Source organism: Tachypleus tridentatus, chromosome 3, assembly GCF_004210375.1.
Source record: "Tachypleus tridentatus isolate NWPU-2018 chromosome 3, ASM421037v1, whole genome shotgun sequence".
Lineage (NCBI taxonomy): Eukaryota > Metazoa > Arthropoda > Merostomata > Xiphosura > Limulidae > Tachypleus > Tachypleus tridentatus.
The window spans coordinates 17682144-17709742 of record NC_134827.1 but is presented as its reverse complement, the minus strand read 5'-3'; the positions used below and the strand labels follow the sequence as shown (position 1 = coordinate 17709742).

The following is a 27599-nucleotide window of genomic DNA, read 5'->3' as shown; positions in this document are numbered from 1 at the left end:
CTCAAGCATTGTAATTGATCATTGTAATGGATCATCATTAAGTGATAGAAGTAACACTTTTTGGAAGTGAACACAGACCAGAGGGTGCCATTAAAACATAAAATAAATAGAAGAGGGACTGACAGAAAAAGGACAAAATTTTATAAGGTACTAAGTATGTTTAATATTTAGAAGATAATGTAATGTTAAAATATTCATGAAAAGTGTTTTGGTGCATCATTTAATTTGATTATCGGTTTTAACCAGTTGAACTCCAATACATGGAGATTTGTTCAATATAGAAGGCCCAATATTTTTCATAAGGTGACCCATTAACCACTTTCAATTCATTTAGTTATTATGGTAATTTAATGTTAATGAAGAGGCATCAAAAGTATCATAACATAAATGCTTCTCAAGTCTAGAGAGGTGGAAAAACTAACTGAAATGTACTATATAGTGATAGTATTTAGTAGTTTGGGTCTTCTTGACTTTGCAGTAGTTTGCGTATTTTCTGTTTTATTTTTTCCAGAACAACTGTAGGATAACATTTGTACCACATGTTAAATATTTGGATTAGACATAAATGTACTTGCTTTGTTATATTTCTGTTGGTAATTGAGTGATAGACAAAAATATCATTATATATGTGAAAACGGCTGGTATGGGTAGAGAAAGCACTATGTAGATAGAGGAACGAACGTTTTGACCTTCGGTCATCATCAGGTTTGCAAAGAAAGAAAGAGGTTTGTGAACTTGACAATGACTGAAGAAGGCCAAAACATTGTTTGCTCCTCTACATAATTTTCTCAACCCATAGCAGCCATTTTTAGATATTTTTCTCTACAAGTGGGTTTTCTTGTCATCACAGAAAATATCATTAATGGTGAGAGTGTTCAGTTGATATTTCAATGCATTATAATCATTGCACATTTAAGTTTTCTTATGTAATGATTTGCATTGTATACTTTTTGTCATTTTGTTACATAGAATTGGCTTCATTTCTTGATAAACTACTTTTTCATTGTAATACATATTGGCTCACTTTTGATCAGAAGTTTTAGTAATAAGCTAAAGAAATAATTAGTGTTCAAATAGAATAATTTTTTTATTAAATAACCAAATTATTACTGATATAAATAAGTCTAATAAAGTAGAAAATTGCTATGTAATGATTATGTTGTGAACAGTGTACTTTCTAGGATCTTTAAGATTGGGTAATAGTTCTCAAATTTTTGTTTATATGCGTAAAAATAAATTTTACATGTTTTTTGTAATTTTATAGGAATTTATTTGGGAACATTAATTTTGAATGGCAATTTAAAAAATCTTTCTTATAAAATATTCTCATGCGTAATTTATTAAACACAAGTTACTTGTGTAAATAGTCATTTTAAGTTAATTTTTTCTTATTCTGAAATCGTTTATTCTAGTAAATTTTGTTGTTTCATGAAATTTTAGTTTTTGTATGAAATGGATTTTGACAATAATTAGATAAGAAGGAAATTACTAAAGCAGTTAAGCTTTAAAGAAAACCAAATTATTGATACACAGAATATTAAAAAGTTGTAAACATTTTCAATTTTATCTCAGGTATATCTCAGAACCCTATCTAATCAATGGAACGAAGTTTGACCTCAGGATCTATGTCTTAGTAACAAGCTTTGATCCTTTACGTATTTACATCTTCAGTGATGGACTGGCACGATTTGCCTCTGTAAAGTGAGTGTTTGTTATTAAACTATTACATATGTATAATCTTGTTTTTAAGTAAATGATAAGATCACAATGAAAGTGATCTTAACATCATATGAAATATGCTTTTAAATTACATAAATTTATATGTATCTTTTAACAGGAAAGGTAAAACCTAATGTTATTAGCTACTAAAATCTGAAGAATTTTAACACTCCTATGAAAAGACGTTTCTAGTCCTGATTTCTCCAAGCCCGTTCCCCTGGCTGTGGTTTCGCTAGATAGTAGATATGGACAGTGGGAATCTCGTTAATCCATTCATTAATGGATTTAAATGGCAATTTCATTTAAATACAAAATTATTAGCCTAATATTAATAACCTTTCAAGTTGCTCTGGGTCCTATTAGGCCCCACTTTTGTAGGAGTGTTAAATGCATCGTCAGGTGGACAATAAAGAAACTGATAATTGCATTTTTGCATTTTCAAGAAATTTTCCTTAAATTTTTGTTTCTTTTCTTTCAAGATATTCTTCAGCGATGCGTAGTTTAGGGGACAAATTTATGCATCTAACAAACTATAGTATTAACAAGAAAAGTGCTTCATATGCTTCAAATGAGGATGAGAAAGTGTGCCAAGGCCACAAGTGGTAAGTGTTACAAATATGTTCTAATTTATAGACATGTTTCATTTAAATCTCTCCTTTCTGTCATGAGATTTTGTTGAAACACATTAGTTGTCTATAAGAATTAGGAATAGGATTGAATTATGAAAAAATACAGTATTGGAAATAATGATGGAAATACAGAATGTAATGGGTATAAAATACAAATATTTTTCCTCCCATCCCAGAAAGGATAATCATTTGTTGATAGTTTATATTAATTGATTATCATCCAACCTACTGGACACTTTACGTGAACATAATGCCTATAAAAGTATAAGAAATCGCACTGTTTGTAGCAGTACAATGGTGAATGTACTTCAGGCTCCCAGAACAGAAATGCAACATGCAAAACTTGTATAAAGTAGAGTTTTGGCTGGAAATGCTACTCCCAACAACAGGTTGAAGTGAAAGTTTATATTTTATTAAGATATATGTAGAAAACTCTTAGAAAGATACACGAAACTAGTTAGTACTGTTGGTAATAAGAAACAGTCAGAATTATTCAAAAATAATGTTAAGTAACTTGGGTATGCTCTTTTATGATATATTTAACAATCCTTTGGAGATTTTGCCAGTGACTTGGCTGTAAGTATAGGAGTAAATTCTAGCTTCAGAACAGTAAGATAAACATTAACATGAAGTGGCCTCAGTGGATGTGTAAATTCTTAAAAGTGACAGATTAGAAGAGAGAACCAAACCAAAAGGATGAAATGAGCATAAGACTTAAAAACTGATAGGATGAGTAATGCTTGAGAATAGTAATATTTATAGGTGAATCAAGTTCAAATTATTTGCTACAAAAATCAATTTGATGGCAGATATAAAAACTATGTATTGCAGTCAACATAAAAAATCTACATTGAAGTACTGGGGAACTGTTACAACTTGGGGTGCATCTGAATCAGTGTTATTGATGATCTGCACGAAGTTGAAGACACACTAGTTGCTGATGTGTGCATTCAAATGTTTATCTGACATATCCTAACCTCTGGAACAAGACCTGCTGGTTAATCTCAAGCATGCAGTAATTGTTGTGGAAATGTAACATGGTAAATAGAGAATGGAACACTTGTAAACATGTCTTGGCCTGCTCATAGTCCTTATCTGAATATCTTTGAGACTACGAGTTTCTATGGAGACCGAACACCAAATGGCAATCAGACAATTTAACTGAACAGTGTAGAATAATACATAGATTATTTGACTTTTATATTTTCTGTAATAATGTATTGCACTAATAATAACTGCACACTTAGTTGCAGTTAATATGTATTTCAACTGGTGTATGCGTATCATCTTTTAAAAATGAAATCATACTTGATGTATTTTATTTGTACCAAAGTTATATCTAACTGGAAAACAGTCTGAAGTACTGCAGTAGAAATAAGCAAATTAAAAAGTAATTTCACGTATTAGTATTCTTACTGAGGAATGGGTTACTACTGAAAATAGAACTGGGAAGTAGATAGACTGTCCTTTTAACAAGGATCTTCTTTTCCACACTAAATTACTACTTGTATGAAAACAGCCATATAATTAACTAAAACAAAGGCTTTGATTTTGTGTTGTCAGAGATATAGAAATACACTATATTCAAAAAGTGTTTTGTGAATAAGGTCGATGACAATATGTGGAAACCTTTATAAATGAGACAAACAGGATCAAAAGATTTATAAATGTGACATTTGCAGCAATTTATGCACATTTTTAAGAATAAATGTTGTACACTAAATTATGCAAAAACTGATAAGAAAAAATTCCCAGGGATTGTTGCAAGAAAACAAGGTTAGTAACATTACATTTTGAGTATTTTTTACAACCTGTAATTATTTCATGTTGAGCCTGCCACTTGTTTATTATGACTAGCAACACTTTTGACAAAATTTTTTAGGTCTTCACCTGAAGGATTTGTTAGTGTAATTTCAGTAAAATTATAAATCCCAGTCTACAGCTGTTTTGAAGTATATGGTTGTATTTTGATGAGCTGTATGTCTTCCAATATATCAAAACTATTTTAGTAGAATTTATCTGGTTATTTTAATGTCTAAAATACTGTTGCTTTAAATAACAATATAGGGTTGTTCATGATCAGTCAACTTTTAACTCTGTGGCTCTATGACTATACAGGTCAAAGATCCAGATTTTCATACTGCAAGTTTAAGTGTGACAGTTTTCAAAGTCTGATGCAAAAAATTAACATTTCTTGAAAGGTCACGTTAAAGGACTTTCTAATGAAATTCTTGTCTTTTGAAATTATAAAATCATGCAAGGCTAAACATTTTAGACTTTTGAGGAAAGGGTCATGTGTAGTGTTGAACTATGTTAATGTTAGGGAAAAAAAATAGGCTACTCCACAACAAGGTAGTTAAAAAAGCTTTAAAAGTTTGTAACAGGGAGGACAAAAATGAGCAGGTGGTCCAATCCAATTAAAGTAATAACTTGCTTTGAAGTTAAATAATTAACTGGGATTTAAGCCTATACAAAAGTAGTGCTAATACATTTCTTTCAAAGCATGTAGCCAAACAAAAAACCCATTGTTGAAAGTTCTGTGAGTTATTTCTGGCATGTGACAAATAAAAGTATGATATAATATTGAATAAAGTATCTTAAGTGGTGGCAATAAAATCTCGTTTATTTACTAATGTACTGCTTGTGACACAGTATCTTATTGTAATGGATGTATATGCATATTGCTTAAATAATAAATAAAATGTTATCTATTGAGTTTTACCATAAACAAAATTTTTAAAGAAGTTTCACACACTGGGCATTCAAGATCCAGACAATTGGAAAATAAGTATCATATGTTCAACAAACATTTCTTTATTACAAAAATACAATTATAAATAAAAGTACTCATAATTAAACACAACTTTCACGAGGACTACACACGAGAGTCTTGATTACATCTTTATTGATGTAATTTGTAAATGTAGTACTAAAAAATTGAGTTATTAAAAGTTTTTTCAATAAAGAATACCATTATTAATATGAATATGTTAGTTTATATCAACTGAATTCAAGCACTTTTTGCATGCAGTGTTTCCCAGATATATCCTTTTTTTTTTTTTTGAAGAAAATGTTCACTTTTTCTAAATTGTTTTCAACAAGGTATGAATACTGTGATTAGGAATTGTTAGCACAAAGAGCCACCCACAATATGATGTTTTTACAAGTTTTGATAAATGAAAGTATGTTGCAATATTTCTCAAGTTTTTTTCGGCTAGTTACAGAAATAAACACTTGCTGAATTGAGAAAAATACTGTGGTATACTATGAAGCTAACTTTTTTTATACCGTAAAGGAATAAGATCTTTGTACAAGCTGAATGCCAGTTAAGTGTAGTGTCATTAAGACAAAGTATTGAGCCATAAGTCCAAAATCACATGCAATTTCCTCTGCAAAGTTCAAGGATCTTCATACTGTATTATTTTTAGGCATACCAGTTAAATCATCAGATGCAATTGCTATAGACTTCCATGTTTAAGTTTTTTCAAAAGGGTAGTTGTCTTTGCACAGCTTATGGCTTTGAAAGATGTATTAAGAAGAGTAGAACAACAATAACGTTATTCAAAAGTCTCCTGTTGTGGAAATTGTACTGCAAACCAGTATCCAAATACATCATGCAAAACACCATTTTGTAATGGAAGAAAGTACTGCAGAAACTTATGTATTTGTCTTTAAATTTTTACTACAGATTGTGAGCACAAATCTGTAAGGATAATTCAGTGTAGGACAATAAATTAAATTCAGCATTGCCTCATCACAGTTTTATTTATGATTTCCATATTTATTTCAGGACATTAAAAGCTCTGTGGAGATACATGGAAGAGAATGGTGTTGATACCACAACTCTTTGGGATTCTGTGGTGGATGTCATCATCAAAACAATAATAAGGTGAAATTAAATTAATCTGAATGGGTTGTTTGGCTGATTATAGAATGTAGCCATTTATGTACTGATTCATAAAATGAAATACAGTAAAAAAAAAGGGGGGGGGTTACAGTATAACATATGGATTCCAGTTTTAACATCAATAAAAATTTCAATTTTGAGATTAACTTTCTCTTCTTGAATTTTTTTCCTGCTAATAATGGTATAGTCTTTAACCACAGTTGTACACTCAGCTGAGCATAAATAATTCCAAGGTTTTAACTGTTTATATTCCAGTAAAGCTAACTATTTTTAAGGTTTTAATAAACTTGTGCATCCTAACCACTAAATCTCATCAAAGATCACTGAATCATCAAATAATATTACTTTCAATCAAATCTATTAGCCAAAGCCTTCACGTTTTTAAGTTGAAAATACTTTGCTACAAGCTAGATACCGGTTGTAGTTTGTGCTACAGGTTCTTTTTTTGATGGTTATTGTTGAATGATTAAACTTATCTGGTGAATGTCAAAGTTTATTAAAACCTTAAATATAGTTTTCTTTTATTACATGAACTCTCACGTTCCAAATAATTGTGACTGTAGGATTATTAATTTCAGAGAACTTTTTCCACATTGCATAATACTTATTTCAGTCTACACATTTATGTTTTGGTCATCTTTAATGAAGAATACAAAATTTAATATCGTACTATGATTTTGATCTGTACGGTCATTAAATTTGAAGACTAACTTTTTTTACCCATCATTCTAGGTGGTTAAGGCACTCAACTAGTAATCTGAGGATTGCAGGTTCAATTCCCTGTCACATCAAACATGCTCACTCTTTCAGCCATGGGGGCATTATAATGTCACGGTCAATCCTACCATCTGTTGGTAAAAGAGTAGCCCAAGAGCTGGCAGTGGGTGGTGATGACTAGCTGCCTTCACTCTAGCTTTAGACTGCTAAATTAGGGATGGCTAGTGCAGATACCCCTCAAGTAGCTTTGCACGAAATTCCAAAAACAAACAAAATTTTCTCAAACTAAGAAATATTACAATTAAGTAGAACCTGCAAAATACCCAGAATTCTTAAAATACTTCAAGTGTAAGTAAACTAATCAAAAATCAGGTGCCTAAGTTGTGGGTACTTGACCCAGTATTTTAAAACATGTTTCCTTTTAGCAGCTGGTAATTAATAATGTCAGTGTTATTTTATATAATTTTAGATTGCTCTCAGGAATTTATATTTTGTAATAAATTAACCTCCTCAGAAACATCATGGTACATGATGCTATGCTCAACATCTGTAACAAAATGTAACTTGTGAATAGAAAAGCCCTTTTAAAAATTTGTACATGAAAGGTAATGCTCAGATAAATCTTAAACAGTGATAAAAACAGTGTACTCTATTCTCTTTTGTAGATAAGTGACTAAGATATTGCATTAAGTGCAAGAAATTTATATTATTTAGAAGATGCAAGTTTTTAGTAAAGTTTTGTTTTTATGAACACCATTTCAGATCTAATTAATGGAGGTGATTCATTCTCATTATGGTTTATCCTCCAACAATTTATATGTCTTTAAGAGCCTGTAGAGAAGCTTTGTAGCTGAAGAATAAATAACGTATAGAATATTAATAATTCCTAGTTGTTTTCAGTTCTGAGGCCCCTGTAAATCGACTCATTCGCTGCTATTCTCAAAATCGCTACATGTGCTATGAACTTTTTGGATTTGACATTATGTTGGACAAGAACCTTAAGCCTTGGCTACTAGAAGTTAATATTTCTCCGAGGTAAGGGAACCTTGAGATAAAAAATGTAGATTTAAAGGCTTTGCATTTTAAAGTTAAATTCTGTCTTCAGTGTTTTAAATCAATGGACAATTTTGAAATGCTTGAGGTTATCACTATAGTATTTCTTAAAAATTCTTCTCTTGTATTTTTGTCTAATAAAATCTGTTACGTGGTATTACATCCAAACCTAATTTTTAAGATTTGTTTTTTGTGCTCTTACATAAGAATTAATCAGTGCTTCTGAACAGGAACAGAAGATAAGCTCTTGAATGAATGTTTGATGCCTTCATTCAAGTGTAAAATGTAAGAAATAATAAATGTTTAAACTGTTTATAAATTTAGAGTTCTTTTGGCATGACAGTATTATTTCTAGGTTTTTATTTATCCATAATTCTTCAGTTGATAAATTTTTGCACATAAACTGCTTGTTTACATTTTCTGTTGAAAGAGTGTTAATTATGGTGTTTGTATGCTTATCTAAGGAAGATATAAGCTCCTACTGATAATTTAAATACTGACATTAAAAACAAAAAATTTCTAATCTATGTGTGTAAGCATCTGCAATTGTTTTAGTAATGTTTGACACATTCCAGTCCAGGAGATTAGACTCAGTCTACAGGTTATTATCTTAAGTCCCATCACTGAAAACACTCACTCTTTTGGTCATGAGAGTGTTATAAAGTGACAGCCAGTTCCAGTATTTGTTGGTAAAGAGTAGTCCCAGAGTTGATTTGGATGGTATAAACTACTCACTTTATCTGTTGTCTATCATTTCAAAATTTGGGATGACTAATGTAAATGGCCTTCAGTAGCTGTACATAAAATTCCATAAACAAATCAACCCAAGGGCAAAATAGTTTTGTCATTTGAATCCTTCAAAAAATTATTTACTCATAAATATCACTCAATAGGAAAGAACACTTTTTACATAAAGCATCATGACTATTAAACATTTTTAACCCAAATATGTGTAACTTAAAAAGCAAGCTAAAACTAAAGAACACTGCACTAATTAAAAAGATCCCAGGATACAAGCTATAATGTAAGATTATAAAATTAGTATAGCATTTTTTATTATTTTTGGCTTGTTTTTAAGATATAACAAAGTAATATAATCAGTCAGATTTGCTGTCTTTAACACAGTCCTTCCTTGGGATTTTGTTCATTTAACTTCATTAAAATGTATTCATCTTCAATAAAATACACACACACACACACTTTATTTTTCTTTTTTTTGAAATTTACAATTTGTAATGAAACTGCTGTACATTGTTGTATTATGCAATACACCTGTAATTCTGGATCCAACTGTTATATGTCCTTATTCTTTAGGCTACTATCATTTTCCTGGTTTAGGACTAATTACTATTTCTGTTTTACATTAATTGTGTGTACTGATTACACAAATAAAGCAGTTCTCAAAAAACATGGAGAACAATAATGGTAGCTCCAACAACAGAAAAAGTGGCTTAAACCTCTTGAAGTTAATTTAGCAATTGTCCCCCACCCCAGAATATTTAATCATATTATATTAATCTAAGAATATATATATTTTTAAAATATAATACTTGTTACACTATTGTAAAAGAAAGACGAAAGAGATTCAAGGTGATACACGTAGTGATTTATGATATTTGATACTTGAATGCTACTGTAAATAACTTGCTTCTTTCAATCCTTAAATGGAAAAAAAAAAATATATGTATGTGTGTATGTCTATTTCTGTAATTTTTTTTATGTTGACAAAAACTGGTTACAGAATTGTTATTATATGAAATTAGATCTTGGATATTTGGTAAAGGTGCTTCGTGTAAGTTCTTTACTTAAGTTCAGGTGAAGGTTAATAATTGACTTTGGGTTTTTATTATTTCTTCAGCCTCCATTCTGGGTCTCCTTTGGATGTGAGTGTAAAGGTAAGATAAAAATAGTATTCTCTAGGTTATAGATGTTCTCTGTAAAGTGTTTAATCTATACTTAATATATTTTTTATTATATCATTATTATGCAAGTATTATTACATATGTGACTTAAATTTATGTAGCTGTTTGCATTTTTAGGATTTGGGATTTATAACACAATATTTGTGATTCGATTCCCTGCAGTGGATTCAGCCCATAGCTGAATATGTAGCTTTGTGCTTAACAACAAAACAGTCTGTTTACTCTTCACTGCATAAGCGTGAGTTTAAGATCTGATAAAGAAAAGGAATACATCATTGAAATCATGTTACTTATGCTATAATATCTCTTACACTTGTAAGATCTTTATTATATCTCAAATGAGCTTGAGTGATCTAATAGGACTGACCAACGAGAAAACCATTTGATTATTCTTCATGATCCACTGATGTTCTTCTTAAATATATATATATATATATATATTTGGTTGTAGGGATCATGGATAGAAAGGCATTACAGCTAGAGCCAAGAAGTATGAGATATGGAAGTAAACAACCATTAAGGTCAAATATAGATGCTGATTAATGACAAAGAAAAATATTTCTTAAGGCCTTTCCCATTTTAATTTGGATGGAGAAAAAGTGAAAATAGTTTAGTACTGTGAGGAGATAATATTTATCAAATTTAAATTTAGTTCTCTTTAAATTTTTGAAAACTGATTTTGGTTTTTACTCAATAGTCCAATAATTTTAAGATTTTTAACACATAAACTTATGGAATGAGAAGGCCTGACTATTAGTCTTCTACCATTATTGGTCATGGAGATTGGTCTGTATATTTGTCTTCATGTATAGAATACTTTTTTGTGGGTAATATTTACATCATTAAAAAATTGTAATATTCTGCTTGTCTGCTGAAATATTAGACATCAACTGGGACTGTTTAATATAACTGTTGCAGTGTGAAAAGCTGGCATATTTGTACATGATAAATGTGATGTAATTATTTTAACAACTTTAGTTATTTATTTTGGTTGTTTTAGTCATGTTATGGTTAGTCACATAAAACAAAATCAGATTCAACCAAATGGTAAGTCATTTATATCTGTACATACTTCAGTTTCAGACAGTGTATGTGTGGATTTAGTAATTTTACATTCTACAGAGTGAAGTAGTGAAGGACATGCTGAATACTGTTGGTTACAAGATTCCAGAAAAAGCTCTAAATTTGTGTATTCATCCATCAACACTAGCAAAATTTGGGTAAGTGAACTGAATGTTACAGACTGTTGGAAATATTTTTGTTTGTGCAATAACCCTTAGAAACTTTTAATATGTCCTTGGATTTATGGTTGTTATGTACTGAGAAAACTGTCATAAAGTACTTTATATTATCAGCATTTTGAACAGTTTCGTCTAAATTATTTAGTCTTGTTTATATTATGCTTTACATGTACCAACTCATAAATGATTCAGTCGAAAGCCGAGAATACACTGTCATTCAATGATATGGCTATGTTTAAAATTCATTGTGAAAAGATCTACACAAAAACAAATGTATGAAACTATTGAAGTTTAAACTTGAAGATATTACAAGTGTTATTGATATTCTGTTCATCAAGACATGCAGCAGTGTGTCTTGTAGCTAAGAAAACAACCTGCAGGATGTGTTATTAACTGGAGTAATGTTTTACCACTTGTTCACTTTATCTCACTGTGTTAATCCAGACTATCACATATTTCCAGTAGATATGCTCTACTGGACTTGTACTTCACATACAAATTTTAAGACAATCCATTGAGAAATACTTGAGATGCAACATCCAATTTTAATAGAAAAACATACTTTTATTGATTTTTATTTTCTTTTTCTTTCAGTGTGGTACACTGATAGATCTTTTCGACCTACAATTAGTACTCTTATTTTGTATAAGTATAAGCCAAATGTGCAAAGTTATTCAACAAAAACTGCTTGAATACGACAAAAAAATTGTACACACCTACATAAAAAGTCATGTGAACTATCGGTCTAGCATGATTGCTCCAACTTTTTAAGTGTAAAATTGAACTGTTTTTAGCTTTTGTCATTTGGATTATAGACAACTGATTTAGAGCAGCAAACCTATAAGGTGATAGGATGTGCATATACACAAGTATTGGTTAGGCCAAGCAAACTATATTAACATTTTCTAGCTAAGTTTTCAAAAGAATCATGCACTGTTATCGTTGATTATTCATTGCCAATGTTCAGCACAAATGTACTAAATTTTATGAAATTATTCTAATAAGAGTGTTTAGCATCACATGATATTACCTTCAGCAGCTAGCATAAATAATAATTCTTGTTGCAGCTGTATCAGTTGCATGAGGATGATTCCAAGAAACTCTTAATTCCGTGGCATAACTGTAAAGGAGGCAATCAATACTGTTTTGTGGAGGAAAACTGCCAGTCCAGTAGTATTAGTACTGGATACGACAGGTGCAGTGTGTGCTTTTGTACTTTGTGTCTAGATGTTTTATTTTGAACATTTTATGGAGAACTTTTTTTAGATGGGTTTTATTGCACTTATAAATTTGTTAAAAGTTTATTGCCACAAACAAGTTATATCTGTTGAAAAAACCTGAAGAACTCTGACAATTCATTAACACATTAAACTTGATTAATACATAAATTATTAATACATAACTCAAATTATTTTTCTATAAATTTATGAAGCTGAGTGAAAGATGATTTTCATGCTAAAAATGAAGTAATACTTTCATCTTATAATTTTCATACTTGATTTATGTAATCTTTAGAACTTCTTAAATTAATATTAAAAGTACTTTTTTGTTAAACCATATTGTGTTTCTTATTTCTCTGCCATAACACTAACTATACCAAAATCATCTAGGGTAAAAATTGAAAACTGGAAATAAAATCGGAAGTATATTTGACCTTCTCAAATGCAAAATCGAAGAAGACCTGCTTATATAACAACTAAAACCAAAATTAAACCAATATAAGGGAACATCTTTATACTAATTAATAACCTAACATCTAACTCCAATGCCCCCTGCAATCCCGTACCCATTTACACTCTCGTCCCTAAGACATGTGCCCAACAAAATCAGTTGCAAACTTTCTCTTTCTAAACCTGAAGATGACCTGAGAAGGTTGAAACGTTGTTCTCTACTTTATTTTAATAAAAGTTTTTAATACCCATACCAGCTGTCTTGAAATATCTTTTCAGGTGAGTTTCTCATCATCACAAGTAACTTATTTTTGTTCATGCTTGAATTAATTGCACACTTTATTAGTCCTAAATGGGAGTTTAAGTTTTTCAAGAGTAATATCTGTTGTTTTAGATTGATTAATCAATCAATATGTTACATAAATGTATACAGTTGATGTATTTTCAGGAAGTTCTCAAAGTATATCAGCCCCTTATTTAATGAGATTTATTAGTTTATTAACTTTTGTGTGGCTTTTAAACAATTTAATTATTAAAGGTGTATTTGAAAACCTTAGTTTTCCTTTATATCTCACTTCTAAGACAAGTTTCTAAGTTTATTGAATGCTTTTTGTAGTATAATAGTTTTAATAATGTCTCATCTTAAATTCAAACTAAATGATGCCCATTTTTTTCTTCACAAAGAAATTTCATTTTGAGAAATGGTACATACAGTACAAGAGTAAGTATATTGTTTACCTTTAATATAGTTTCAGAAGAATAGGAAGTTGATATGAAGGATATATGTGTCACAAGAGATACTAAGTTAAAAGTAGGAGCACTTCACTCAATAATTAAGCCAAAATATGTTTAAATACTATTGGAGAAAAGTTTTTAATACACAATAAAAGTGACTGATACAAACTGTTTGAGCATAGGATGTACGGCAGCAGAAAGTTTAATGAATTCCATTAAGTCATTTGGTAGACAGGATTTATATTTTTGGCTACATCTGTAAGGTATGAAATATGCCTGTTTATGTCTTCCATTAATTAGATGAGTTACTTCAACAGTTGTCTAGTGTTTGTATTAATTTATCAAATTATGCTATTTCAATTATTTTACCATATATTTCCTTATTTTTTTAATTTCTTTTTTAGTTCAGATTTACAATATTTCTATTTTAGAGTGAAGCCTGAAGAAGCTCACTACTTATGTCTTAATCAGAAACTGTTCAGATTCACTCTAACTGCTGAAGAGAAAGCTAAGCATCTAGAATACCAAAACAAGACAGGATATTATGTGAGTGCTAATATTATAGTTATATAAGATGATTTTCCTGAATATTATTATTTTTTAATAACATTACCAGCAATTGCAAAAAAAAAAGTGTTAAAGGCACATAACCATAGCTCCTCTCATGGCACAGCAGTGTGTTTGTGAACTTACAATGCTAGAAACTGGGTTTTGATACCCATGGTTGGCAGAGCACAAGTAGCCCTTTGTGTAGCTTTATGATTAATTTCAAATAAACAGTACATTACCACCTCAGTGCTCAGATACTCTGTTCCATGTCTAGTTGTATTTCAAAATCTAAGAGAATTAACAGAAAAAAAAAGTACTGTAAAAGACCCTGTTACCCAAGTGCTTTTGGAATGTAGTCCTTTCATTATCAGTAATAACTGACAAATAACTATTTTTAATCATATTGAACAGTTGTATCTGAAGGTGGAACACTTAAAATGTTGTCCTCTACACTTTTACAACAGGCAGTAGCTATCCATTGCTGTTCCAAATACTCAGCTGTGTTTTTATCAAAGACAATGGGTTACTTTTCTACCACAATTTTTGTTTAAATAAACTATAAGTTATAACATGGTCTTGTATCTCAAAGCCTTTAACACAGAAATTAATATTTATTTCTGATTTATTCAAGCCTGTCAAAAAATTACTAACAAGATATTCATATGAAGGTAATTGGTTTCACATTTAGGGTTGTAAAGAAATGTGAATATATTGCAGTACCTGGCCTTGATGTGATACTCCAAAAAGTCTGAAATTTCCTTCTAACTTGGCTCTTTTCTAACATGATTTGTTTCAGATGAGTCATTTGTAATTCTTCTTGTGATGTTTTTGGTACCCAAATTATTTCTATACACAACATGGAAGAAAATATATTCAAACCATTAACTGCTGATTTGCTTTATAGGGTGAGGTTTGTTTTTTACAGTTGAATTCAAATATGCTGTGTAGGGTGTATGGCTTGCAAAAATTCCACACACATTTAGAGTAGCTGTAGGTAATGGGTGAAATAGCATGTATTTGTTGCTATTGTCAAGATAATAGCATCACTCATGTGGTGTGATTTCATCTATACATACTCTGATAAAAAACTGAGTTATACTTCAATTGTATGTTGGGAATTTGTACCTTGCAGAAAAGATTGCTCTTTGAAACATTTCACGTATAACACAACAATATTCTTTTATTATATCAGATCTCCAACTAGCCCATCCCCTTGTTGGTTTAGATGAATGTTTCCTTATGAAGTAATAAACAGTCTGATTATTTGTCAGTTCTCTCTGATGGCTGTTTGATACCCTCTTATATAGAAGTTCACTGCTTTCTTCATGTTCATGGCCTCTGAAACAGAAATTCTAAATTTATCCCATAAATCAAGACAGTTAAATGTAGCAAATCAGGCACAGAGTGATGGTGATTTTTTGTCACTTTTTAACCTCTAAATTTTGCATACGCTGTAAGAAAATAGCACACCCTCTCTTACCCAGTGTTTTAGTATAGGAATTGGTGTACTATTTCTTGTCAGTGATGCCTTATACAAGACATTTACCAGTGGTTTAACATTAGGTTTGTCAAATTGTGATTTTCAAAGAGTTTATGTTTAATGGTTATATTATGTTGAAAAAACTGTTCTTTCTCTGTGAGTATAGAAAGCTCAAATATTTTGTTTGTTTTAACAGAGGTGGCAGTCCCTGGTTGAGGTTGTACATTAGGTAATTCAAATAGAGATAGACTCAAGTTTGGTTGCACTCATTACGTTGTCCTGTGTCTTGGAATGTCCAATAATATCAGAGACTGTCCCTTTCTAATTTTGAAAGCAGATGTGGCTATGGGTCATTTGGATCCATCATCTTTCAGTATTGAGAGCCACAGTAAAAGCTCCTTCACTTGCTAGTACAAGTCCCTTTTGCTTGATAACTTGTAATTTAATTGGCATCATCAGTGACTAGAATTTTTTGTTCCAAGTTGGTGAATAACATTGCTACTCTATATGCTAGATGGCATTTTTTAAACTGTAATTAAACCAATTTCAAAACAACATTTGGTTACATAAGTTTAGTGTAGTAAAACTCAGTTTATTTCTCTGAGTCAAACAAAAAATCTAAAAGCAGTGTCTTGTAATTTAATCTTTTTGTTTTAATGTATGTGTATAATTACATGTGAGTATGTATGATTGGCCTTAGGAATTATTTGAAGCCTGGATAGCTATGACATAGATTGAATAAATGTGTAAAGTGTAAACTAGTTTTGCAATGGATAAAATTTTTTATGTGCTCTTCTGAAGGTTTAAAAAACAATACCATGGTATTTTTTCCTTACATTAGAAGCAAGATGACTGTGGTGGTGCTAACCTGTGATGAGCTATAAAGTTAACATGAATTTGTTGTTTGTATAATCACTATTTACTATTAGGTATAAAACTGTGTAAAAGTGTTAAAAGTGTGTTTGATAATACCTTTGTTTCTACAGTCTACCATTCTTGATTCTCTGACACCTGATGATGTGCGTCATCTAGTAGAAAGTGAAGATGAACTGGCTCGTTGTGGGCAGTTCATCAGAGTGTTTCCCACAACAGATACCAGCCATTACTTCCAGTATCTTGAACAAACAAGATATTATAACTTATTGCTTGATGCTTGGGAGAAGAAGTACAAGAAAGCTCGTGTAGAAGGTAAATGAAGTGTAAATAGAATAAATTATAAAACTGTTAAAATATTACTTTAAAAAAATCAGTGGAACTTAAGTTAGACATGAAAATAGAGATGATCAGAAGTATTGGAGGTGGGTTAAGAAATTGATAATTTGAATATCATAATTGAATAACTTGGTAAGAATTGAGTACACTGAGTTGGTAAAACTAGAATGATACTGAAAAATAATGTAATTTATAAAAATTTGAATAGATGAAATAGTGAAATAAATCAGAAATTGACAACAAATTGAGTTTAATGGGAGTCTCCCTGTGTAAGCTAGTCAATCTAGCAAACCAGCAAATTTAAAATCAACCAATAATCTTGTCAGTTCTGAAAGTTTCTTGTTGCACCTACTCCTATGACTGTAAAATATCAATAATGTATTAAAAGGAAAAAAAAACACTTTAATCTTTATTTTAAAGTATTTTTATTATACTGTCTGTAGAATAATACATTGCAATGGCAAACTGATTATGATGTATAATGGGAAACATGCACTTTACTGGGCTAAAATTGTTCTTTCATTGTAAATATAGATAGGCAAAGTAATGTTGGATTCACTTAGCCCTTCTAAAACCTGGGAGAAATAAAGTAATAAATGACATTTCTGTGGGATGTATATACCAGAAGTAAATTTTTCAAGATCTCTGTAGAGCAAATAGTGCAAGAATGTTCCCTATTGAATAGCATTTATCGTACAATTGAAACCACTGAAGTGTGGATACACTTTGATACCTTTTCTACAGTATGGAGAGCTAAAATAATATGAATGTTTGTAATGATGTTTGTGATAAATAACTTAGAGAAGGAAAGAAGTGTTATGTTACATAGTCAGTCGAAGTTATGCAAGAGATAAAATTAATACAATTAAAATGCAAGAAACCAAGCAACTAAGTTAATATATTTTTAGAAAATCAAGTACATACAAGTGTAGGTAAAAAAAATATGCTTCTTTAGCTTTAATAATGTTTTATTTTTGCATCTTATGTCTTGATTGTTTTCAGTGTTTAATTTTAAAATCCAAAATCTAAGACACCATATTGTAATTGTAAAACTTTGAACAGTAAAATAGAAAGATTCTTACTAGCAAAAAGCTTCACAATAACTTCTGTATGTTACAAGTAACACATAAAAGTTGATGTCTACAGTTTGATTGTTTCAATAATCATATCTTATCTGGACCATTGTCAGTTAAATGTTGTATTCTTCCAATTGTTTTGAGAACAACTGTTAATATTGACAAGATTCTTTAGCATAATTAATGTTCAATACAAGTTTCCTGTTTAGATGTATGAAATTTTGTGATTTGGGACGTATATTTTTCTAAATTTGATTCTTTACCATTTGATTTCTTTTAGCCAAAGAATTTTAAGATGTATTTTACTAACTTTGATTCAGTTTGTTTTCATCATGAATAATGATTGTTTGATTAACCCCTTTCCCCCCTGTTTTTTTTTTCCAGGAAGAACTAGACTTCAAGAACTCTGTGACAAAGGAGTTCATATACAAGTCAAAAGCAGTATTTCAAAGGTATTTCATTTTTAAAAAAAACAATATTTAAAGGTTTTTCATTTATTTCTGTACTTAAAGAAACTAAATTATGTATAGAATCTTTAGAATTCCTTATTCATAATAACAAACAATTTCACTTTCATCTTGTAATCAAACACTTAGCTCATTTTCTGTGCCATAAATCTAGCTATTCGGGGGATCATTGTTGATGTTAAAGAAAACTGAAAAATAAGTATGATTCTTTGACAAACCTAAAATATATTTATCAGAATTTTAAATGTTGTTGAACTTAACACACACTTTTCTGTGCTGTACAATACTTGTTATTGCTTTATCTAATCAGCTAATATTAAAACTTATCTCCTATATTACTTGATATGGTTAATATTTTCTACAGACTTTATAACTTATTTAATTATTGTAATGTTATAAGCCTATAAAGAATGGTGTAGTCCAGCTGGAACATAGTCTTTGTATATGAAGAATAATTATGATCCATTTCTGTACATGAATACATTATTTATTTATGCAAATGAGAACTTTCTATTTTTACTTGTACACTGACAGGCAACTTGCTTGTGTTATCAGAGACCCTGTCATGGAAACAAGAGGCCATGCTTTTCCACTGTATTTAAAGTAATTAAAACTGCAAAGTCACATGTAATAAAATAAATTTAATATGTTGCATTTGTGATATAACTTACCCATTGTTGTATCAAAACTACATTATATTTTGGTGTGATTGTGAGTCACAGAAATTGGTTATACTGTTATTTATTATTTTAATTTCTGTTAATGAGATGTCCACCTGTTTTATCTTGACATAACCAGAGTGGCTTTTTATTCAACACTGTGTTTCCAGTTCAATGCACAAATAGAACTTGAATTCATATAATAATGTTGTTTAAGATCTTCACATTGCAGTACTTCTGGGGTTTGAACTACAACACTGCTTATAATTCAGTTCCCAAAGTGAGAAGTCACTTGGACACTTTGGCTTTCATTATATATATATTTTAAACAATTGTAAAGTTCACTTATAGGACAAAAGTATTTATTTCAAGGAATTGTCTAGTAACAATGAACTTGTGTTTATTTTATCTCAAGTTTAATGAGTTGAAATATATGAGATTTACTTGAGCATTTTGTTGAAATTAGTTGTAGTGTGGGAAACTTTTTCTGTCATTAAATTAAGAAAATTAACAATTTTATTAAATTATTTTTATATTTTTATAATACAAGTGTTTGCTATTTTTATTGACGTCCATTTGTTCAAAAAGATTAGTAATTAGAGGTATTGCACATGGAACCTGTGCTCAGAATTCCCATTTGATGTCTTTAAAGATTAGAGAATACCATAATTGATATCATAATGAATTGCTGAAAATTTCTGTACCTGTGGGCTTGAGCCCCATATTTTTAAGCACCTAGTTACATCCTTAATATGAAAATCATTTAATTTTTAACTTTCAGTCTGTGGACTACAAGGTAGTACCACTTTCTGTCCTGTGTATTTCATACAACTAAGAAACTGTTAGGTATCTTCAGATTTCTTTGTCCTATATTTTTAAAAACAAGTTTGTGCAGACACCATTACGTGCTTTAAATTGATATATACTTCAGTATTATATTTTCTTTAATATTTAAGTTCAGTTGTGTCTTATCATTATCATTTCAAATTGTCCAAAAGCTTTTATTGCTCATGTGCATGGGCATTCTTGCTTTATTGGTTCAAGCAATTGTTTATGATATACTAAATTGGTACAATATTGGAATTGGAAGAAATTATTATTACAATCTCATGGATATAGAAGTACCAAAGGGATTTGGAAGGAAGTTTTACAAATGATTATTTAAGAAAAAAATAAGTTGTGTATTCAACTTCACTAAATAGCTGATTTTTTTTAATCTCATGAAGAACAGCAAAGATGTTGAAACACTCTTGAGATCAAAGGAAAAACATATTTCTGTAGTATTTTTCTACAATTATTATGTAAGGAGTTTTGTATTCAAGGAAACTTAAATTTAATATCATGGAAAGTTTTCTAAAATATTTGGGTTCTTTTTCTGTGTGTGTACTCCAACAGTGTTCATTCTCAAGATTGTCCCAGTGGAGTTGAAATATCAAACAAAGGAAGAACATAAAAAAATTAATTATTTTATATGGAACTACTCTTTGAAATATGAGGAACATTGTATCATTGCATGATTTTGTGTGATCATAAATGTATGGTTCATTACAATGGAATGAACCTACAAACAAAAATACTCATGAAAAAAATAGATATATATTTGTTATATATATATAGGCTTTAACTTGAATTCTGTATGGTTGAGGTATGGAATAAGTGAAGTTAGTGTTATTTTAAAGGAATTGAAAGAGTTCCTGCAAATATTTTAAATAATTAATCCATGTACAGCTGCTTTGTATTTATATCTATTTTATAAATATGTTTATGATATTTAAGATTGGATGCACTAATACTGAGTTTTAGTTGATATAAGTGAATTTTTAATATGGTAAACTTATTGTTAATACTAACCCGTAACAGTCCCATGGGTAGTGACAACAACAGTTTTAATTTCTATCATGACATTATTTCTAAGTGAATTCTGATGATGGCTTTCTATGCAAAAGTGAAATAACTGAAAGCAGGACTTTTATCTGGTGCATTAGTTCATACAGGTATGAATGTTTAAAGATCCTGTGAGTAGGCCTAGTGTTGTAGTAATGGTCATGTTGCTTACAACCATCTGGCAAGGGTAAAATTTGAGTGATATGAATAAGTAATTTCTGCAATGAATATTTGAAACTAACACCTTTGTAATTCTTAAAAATATTTATGAAATCAACACCATCTACTGATTTTTTTCTTTAAGGAATGGGTATACAAAGCTAAAGTAAGGTTACCCTTTCTGTTTTAGTGTTACTGGTAGTGCAAGAAAGGCCATAATTAGATTTGTCTTTTAGAAAGTAATGAAACTTGTTGAGCATTTTAGGACATTTTATAGCCATTTATTGGGGAAAATTTTTCTTTTTATTTAATTTTTGCTGAATGAATGAATAACAATAATAAAAACATTAAGCATTTTAATTTGTAAAAAGAAACTTCCTTTCCCAAGGCAACAAGTAAAGGACAGTGTGTCTAGAAAAAAAAAATAAAATGTATGATAGCCCTAGGCTTACATTGTTAATAAAAGATGGAATATATCTTTTATATTTATAAGAAAATTCAAGTTCTTGGCATACTCTTAGGGTGTGAAATCATTAGTAAAGATAAATTATAATGCACCTGTTTGTGAGTTATTGACTAAAAAAGTTGCTGTGTCATTTCTGAACTTTGTTATTGATAACTAACTTCTCTTATCTAATGCTGGACTTTTGTTTCAAATGTGGCTTTCCTAACTTAGCTTATGTTATTTAGTTAAGGTTTTATAAGTTTTTTTTTCCTTCAGTGTAACACCTAAAGTCCTGATATTATGGATATCAAACTAATTGTTATGTCTTTTTCCTGTTTATGCAAGTCACAAACTTCACTTTCTATGAATGCAATTGGTCAATGTTTTAAAATATAACTACAAAGAAAAATTTTATTTTTCTTTTGACTTTTATCACAACTAGTTCTGTTCTAACAAAATGAGAGCCCTTCTCAAGATGTTTACAGCTCCTTCAGTGGTTTTTAAAGATGTAAGTTGGTAGGATGGATGTTTAGGTATATATTCTATATGTGTGCTCAGTAATACCATCTTGTGATAGCAGAGCAAACTTGATTTCTAAAATGTGGCTAGAAAGAAATTAGCCAACTGAGAGTTACTATGAAATATGAAAAAAGTATTTCTGACACTAACAGATTAATTTTTTAGTTTCATTAAAAATACAACTAAAAATATTTGTATAAAACTATTAATACAGTGATTTAACTAACATGTACATTTGATAGAATTCAGAAAGGAAAACAATATATTAAACACTAACTCTCAGTTGTTGGAAATATGTGGTTGTGTAGTAGGTAAATTGTAGATATTGGTGGATGTGTAGTTTTTATAAATAATTGATTTGAGAATAAAATAAAAGTAGTGTTATGCATGATATCTGTAATAAAAACTGAATGGCACATTAAAAATATTTTTGTACATCTAAGGTTTACATTTGAGTTACTTCAACAAAGTTGTTCAAGATTTAATGTTTGATAAATGTGGGTAAAAACGTTTTACTGCAAGTAGTTTGTAACTACTAATTTATTTTTTATGTACAACTAGGTTGCAAAAAGTATTGATGTTCAAACTTGTTTTCTGTTTTATTGTTTAAATATCCTAATCTTACTTAATACTTACTTTTAATGTCACATTTAACAACTTTCAAATATATTACTCCTTGTGTTGTCAAGATATCCACTTGATCTCAGTCTAGAGTTGAGACAGCTGAATGGGCCATTAAAATCTTTTTCTTAAAAATACAAAACAAATAATGTTTTAACCTACTTAGGTCATCAACAGGTTAAGAACGACTTTGGAAAAGTGACTGTTATTGATTTTATGATGTGGACAAAAGTAATGTGTTCATGTATGATATACAACAGCCCTGCAATCTTACACCTATCATTTACTTAAAATGAGCTATAAAAGTTTTTCAAAATCATTCTTAACCTAATGATGGCCTAAGCTGGTTGAAATGTGTTGCTTGTTTTGTGTTTTAGATAAAAGTTTTTTTTTTAATATCCATATTAGTTGTCTCTACTCTAAATATTGCTCCTTTGTTAAGTTACGTTAAAGCATTCCTGTTGTTTTATACTGTAGTGTAAGTTTCTCATGCACAAGATGAATAATACTAAATTTTTATTGATCAACTCCATGATATGAGTATATATGTACATTTTAAATATGGTGCCCAGGAAAGCAACTTAGACTTAATTTTGTATTTACATTGAGTAAATAATTTTTATTCTGTGGATGTTGATTTCTAGCTGTTCTCTTTTTTTCTTGATTTGATCACAAAGACTTGTTCTAGGTGTGAGGTATTCTAAATTTTTGTAATTTAAACATGTGTAGAAGCTAATACTTGCATTTCATCAAACATTCTTTATCGTCCTTTCTCTCTCTCTCTCTCTTTCCTATAGTTTTAAAATAATGAATCTATGAATAACTCGTAGAATTCATACTTAATCCCATGTCAGGAACATTTATGAATGAAGTTTATCTGTGCAATAAAAAAACATTGTAAAGGATACATGAAAGTGTGAATGTTGTATTAAAAAAGAAGGGAGGTAAATGTATTGAATTATGCTGTGAGAGTGAATTGGTCCCAGTTATCAGTGGGGAAAGCTTTCTAAGACATCCCTCTGGGTTGGAAATAAAAGAAATGCAGAAAGATACAAATGACAATGTCAGGACTGATTTTGTATCTTCCCTGAATAAAAACCACAATTAAATTAGTTAAAACGAGATTTGTACACATAAACCTTTGTTTTCTTAAAATCTTTTATTGTAGTTTTAAAATGTCTCATTTACCTATGACTATTTTGTGTTTTCACTTGTTTTCTACTTTGTTTCTTTAGTGAAGAGTTTTACCAAAAATATTGTAGGTTTTCTGAGGCTTGGTGTATTAGTATGCCAGGTTGCAGGTCTTAATGTTCAAGGCCAGTCCAGCTGTTTAGCTGAGAATAGCTGCATAATAGGTAGTGAATGGTGTTAACCCTTTTATCTTCTGGTCAGGAGTTATAAGTTAAGAATACCTGTGTCTGAAGTTTAGGAGTCTTATGTCATCACCATATAACCATTTAACCCATGTATTATGTAAGGTGTCTTTCTAGTTCAAGATAGCAGATATTAATGTTTTCAAAGCTCCCCTGGTGTACAAGTTAATTGTATCCTTAAAGCTCATTTAAAAAAACAAAAAAACAATAGCAGTATGTTGCTATACATGATTTAATACTTGCTCATTGAAAATATATATATTCCATCTAAAAGTAAATTCATGGCATTGCAGCTTAACAAAGGAGCATACATGTTTTTTGTTAAATATTTTGTCCAGTCATTTTATCAGTTCAATGTGTTTGTTGGATTCAACAGAGTTGATTTTTAAAGTCAGTATTTTTGGAGTTAATACATTTCTGTGAAAAAACAAGAAATATCCTATTTGTATTTTGCATAAAAATATTTACATGTGCATAGATAAAAGTAATTTTAATGTTTGCTTTTTTGCCCTAGGAGCCAGTCTACTCAACACCAGAAAGAAAAACTGATGAATTACGTGATTGGAGCCCAAAGTATTTAATCTTTGTTTCTTACTTTCTAAATGATAAATTTTTTAAGCATTTAATTTCTAAATTTATGTAAAAGTGTTGTATACTGTGATTAGGATCATAAAGTTTAATATTTGATAAGCATGGTTTGTATGTATATGTATGTATTAATAATTGTACTTTGAATCCTATCATCAAACATGCTTGCCCTTGCAACTGTGTGAGCATTATAAAGTGATGTTCAATACTATTATTCATTGGTAAAAGAGTAACATAAGAGTTGATGATCGACTAGCTGCCTTCCCTTTAGTCTGTCACTTAAATTTGTGATGACTGGTACAGATAGCACTCAAGTAGCTATGTTTGAAATGTGAGGTAGGTAATGCTATATTGGGTTGGTAAAAATTATTTATTTGTGTGTATCTTTTATTATATCTGGAATAATGAGATAATTTATTGAGTAATTTTGTGCTTTTCTATGTACATACATACTTGTCTCTTATGGTGAAAATTGTCATTTCTCCTTTTTTCTTTGAATGCATGTCTGGGGTGATGAAAATATAGTTTTGAGTATGCTCCTATGGAAATACTTGCATTTATTGTAGGTGAATTAGTTGAGCTACAAAGATGAATGTGCTGATAAGATCTGACCAGACAAATATTCTTATTTTAACACACTGTGAAGTTAAATAACAATACCAAACTTTTTTGTAGATTATATAAGTTTATTAGTTGTTTTTTTAATGTAATATAACACATGAAAGTCAGGTATCAAGGAGTGGTTGATATTTTATTTGAAAAATATGATCGTTGCAGCTATTTGAGAAATGGATTTAAGAACAATAATTACGGATGAAAATTTGACACGTTTAAGAATCTTTATTGAACACAAACCCAGTCAGAATTCCTTTTCTGTATAAAATGTTTTTTGTGAACCCTCTTGCTTGGTGGATTAAGCCAAACCTCACAATCCCAAATTCACTGTCAGAGTTTCCATACTAGAACTTTTAATATGTTTTGTGTATCTTCACAAAGTTTTTCAAGCTTTTAGTAAATGTTACAAGTCTTATAGACAAAAGAATCAAAATTTTTAATTAAATATTTTTGCTAAAAATTTGTCAGTAAGTATATAGAATCAGATCATTTATTGCTTTGACTGCAGAGGAATTTCATAAGATTAAAAATGCTTCATCTGAAAATTTCCAACTGAGAAAATTCTTTGCAATGGTCTGATTTTGATTTTCAACAACTCTATTCACGGAAATGGTGCATTTATTCCCATAACTGATGTTCTTGGGAAGTAATTTTGTTATTTGTGTAACCTTGGAAACTTCTTAAATAAGTATCATAACTCTATACAAGGGCAGTAAAATCAACTGAACTCATAACTACCATATAAAGTTAGAAAATAAATCCAAATTACTCTTTTTACTTTCTAGAATAACTAAACTGTAACAGGAAACCACAAATGTTTAGCCTAAATTGCCTTAGCTTGTAACAGTATAGATCTATTTGTACTTAATTTTATTATTTTAATGACCTTTGCATTATATCTAATTATTTCACCACATTAGTTGAAAATTACTCAGCAAATGTACAGATTATTATTGTGTTGAAGTATGTAACACACGTTTCTTGCAAGCATACCTTATAATTCTATATTATCATTGTTTTGCACTTTAGTTACTTTTATACTAGTAAATAAATTATTAACATAAAAAAAATAAAATATCCATGTATCTTTTTTTTTATACTGCTGAATGTTGATGAAACTTAAGCCTATTTTTTTATACTAATGGTAATACTATACTAAGTACTTTTTTGTTTAAATAGATAATGCACATAAGAACACAGAATATTAATGTGCAAAAAGCAAGTAATATCCCATAACTATATTTAATTTCTTTGGCTTTTTAACTATGTAATAAGAGCCCGTAAAAATTCAGCTAAACCCATCAATGTGATTGCCATGAGAAAAATTTTCTAACTGAACAACAAATAGATAATACCCTGAACAGAAAACAACAAAATATGTTATTTGATAGATTAAAAATTTCTATTGAATATAAATAATTCGGAGAGAACTGTTGGTGGTTTGGGAAAGAGAGGATGTAAGAAATGGGCATGGCAAGTAGAATTGATTTTCTAGTTTAACTTTATTAACAAATAATAAAAGCTAAAATTTTTACATTTTGCTCGAGTGATATTTTTATTATAATGATTCATGTTCATTAAGATGTACACTTCATGGAACGATAGGAAATAGATTAGAGAAAAAGGAAAACCTCTGGAAGAAATAGCACAATTCTGATACCAAGGGAAAGTAATGATTTTTCAAAAAAATATTTTCTCATAAAATTAAGAGTGTAAAACATATAACATTAAAATTTAATTTATTAATTACATGTTGGTACCCCGTTTATTTGTGTACAATGATGATAAAGTAGTTTAATTAAATTTTGAATGTAACCAAATAGTCAAGATTTGTAACAAGAGAGTTAAATGGATTGGCTTAATAGACTTGAGAAAGTATGGTTTCTTAAAATGTTTCCTTTTAATTGTCTGTAAATGAAGTTACTTTTCATATAGTAATCTAAAAGATTTCTAAAGATCTGCACATTTATATTGTGTATGTTCCATATAGAAGCTCCTCTTGATGCTAAAAATGAAAAACTTTTTTTAAAAATTAATACTGTTGCAAAAGGTTTTTCCTACCTTCTTACATGAAGAAATAAGTTCAGAATGTAGAAAATGTTATACACAAATAAATAACTCATCCCTAAAGAATGCACAGTAAACATCCTGACACAAACATTGAAAGTAAAAACCTTTACCATTTTGAGCAGTGCTATTGTGAAAGTAGAAAATCCATATATAATAATTTCAGTGTTTACTGAAAAAAATCGGGAATTCTGACTGTTATGATGTTTTAAATATTGGACTATTTTTAGGCTACCAAGGGGCAAAATATTAGTCTTAGGCCCATTCCCTGAGTATAAGTAACATCCTTAAT

The 27599-nt window shown here is 29.7% G+C and overlaps 1 protein-coding gene across 6 annotated transcripts in view; it reads left to right on the top strand.

Annotated features, from left to right (window-relative positions):
- LOC143246457 (tubulin monoglutamylase TTLL4-like) overlaps positions 1 to 27599 on the top strand; it is a 60869-nt gene that overhangs the window by 20465 nt on the left and 12805 nt on the right. For 5 of the 6 annotated variants that reach the window (XM_076493191.1, XM_076493189.1, XM_076493192.1 and 2 more), the window contains 11 exons: positions 1573 to 1701; positions 2199 to 2321; positions 6139 to 6237; positions 7873 to 8007; positions 9884 to 9920; positions 11070 to 11167; positions 14025 to 14139; positions 16609 to 16810; positions 18295 to 18362; positions 21967 to 22032; positions 24552 to 24610. In XM_076493191.1, coding sequence (XP_076349306.1) covers positions 1573 to 1701; positions 2199 to 2321; positions 6139 to 6237; positions 7873 to 8007; positions 9884 to 9920; positions 11070 to 11167; positions 14025 to 14139; positions 16609 to 16810; positions 18295 to 18362; positions 21967 to 22032; positions 24552 to 24610 — 1131 coding nt within the window. The remainder of the gene's footprint in view (positions 1 to 1572; positions 1702 to 2198; positions 2322 to 6138; positions 6238 to 7872; positions 8008 to 9883; positions 9921 to 11069; positions 11168 to 14024; positions 14140 to 16608; positions 16811 to 18294; positions 18363 to 21966; positions 22033 to 24551; positions 24611 to 27599) is intronic. The other variant, XM_076493193.1, reaches the window with a different exon arrangement.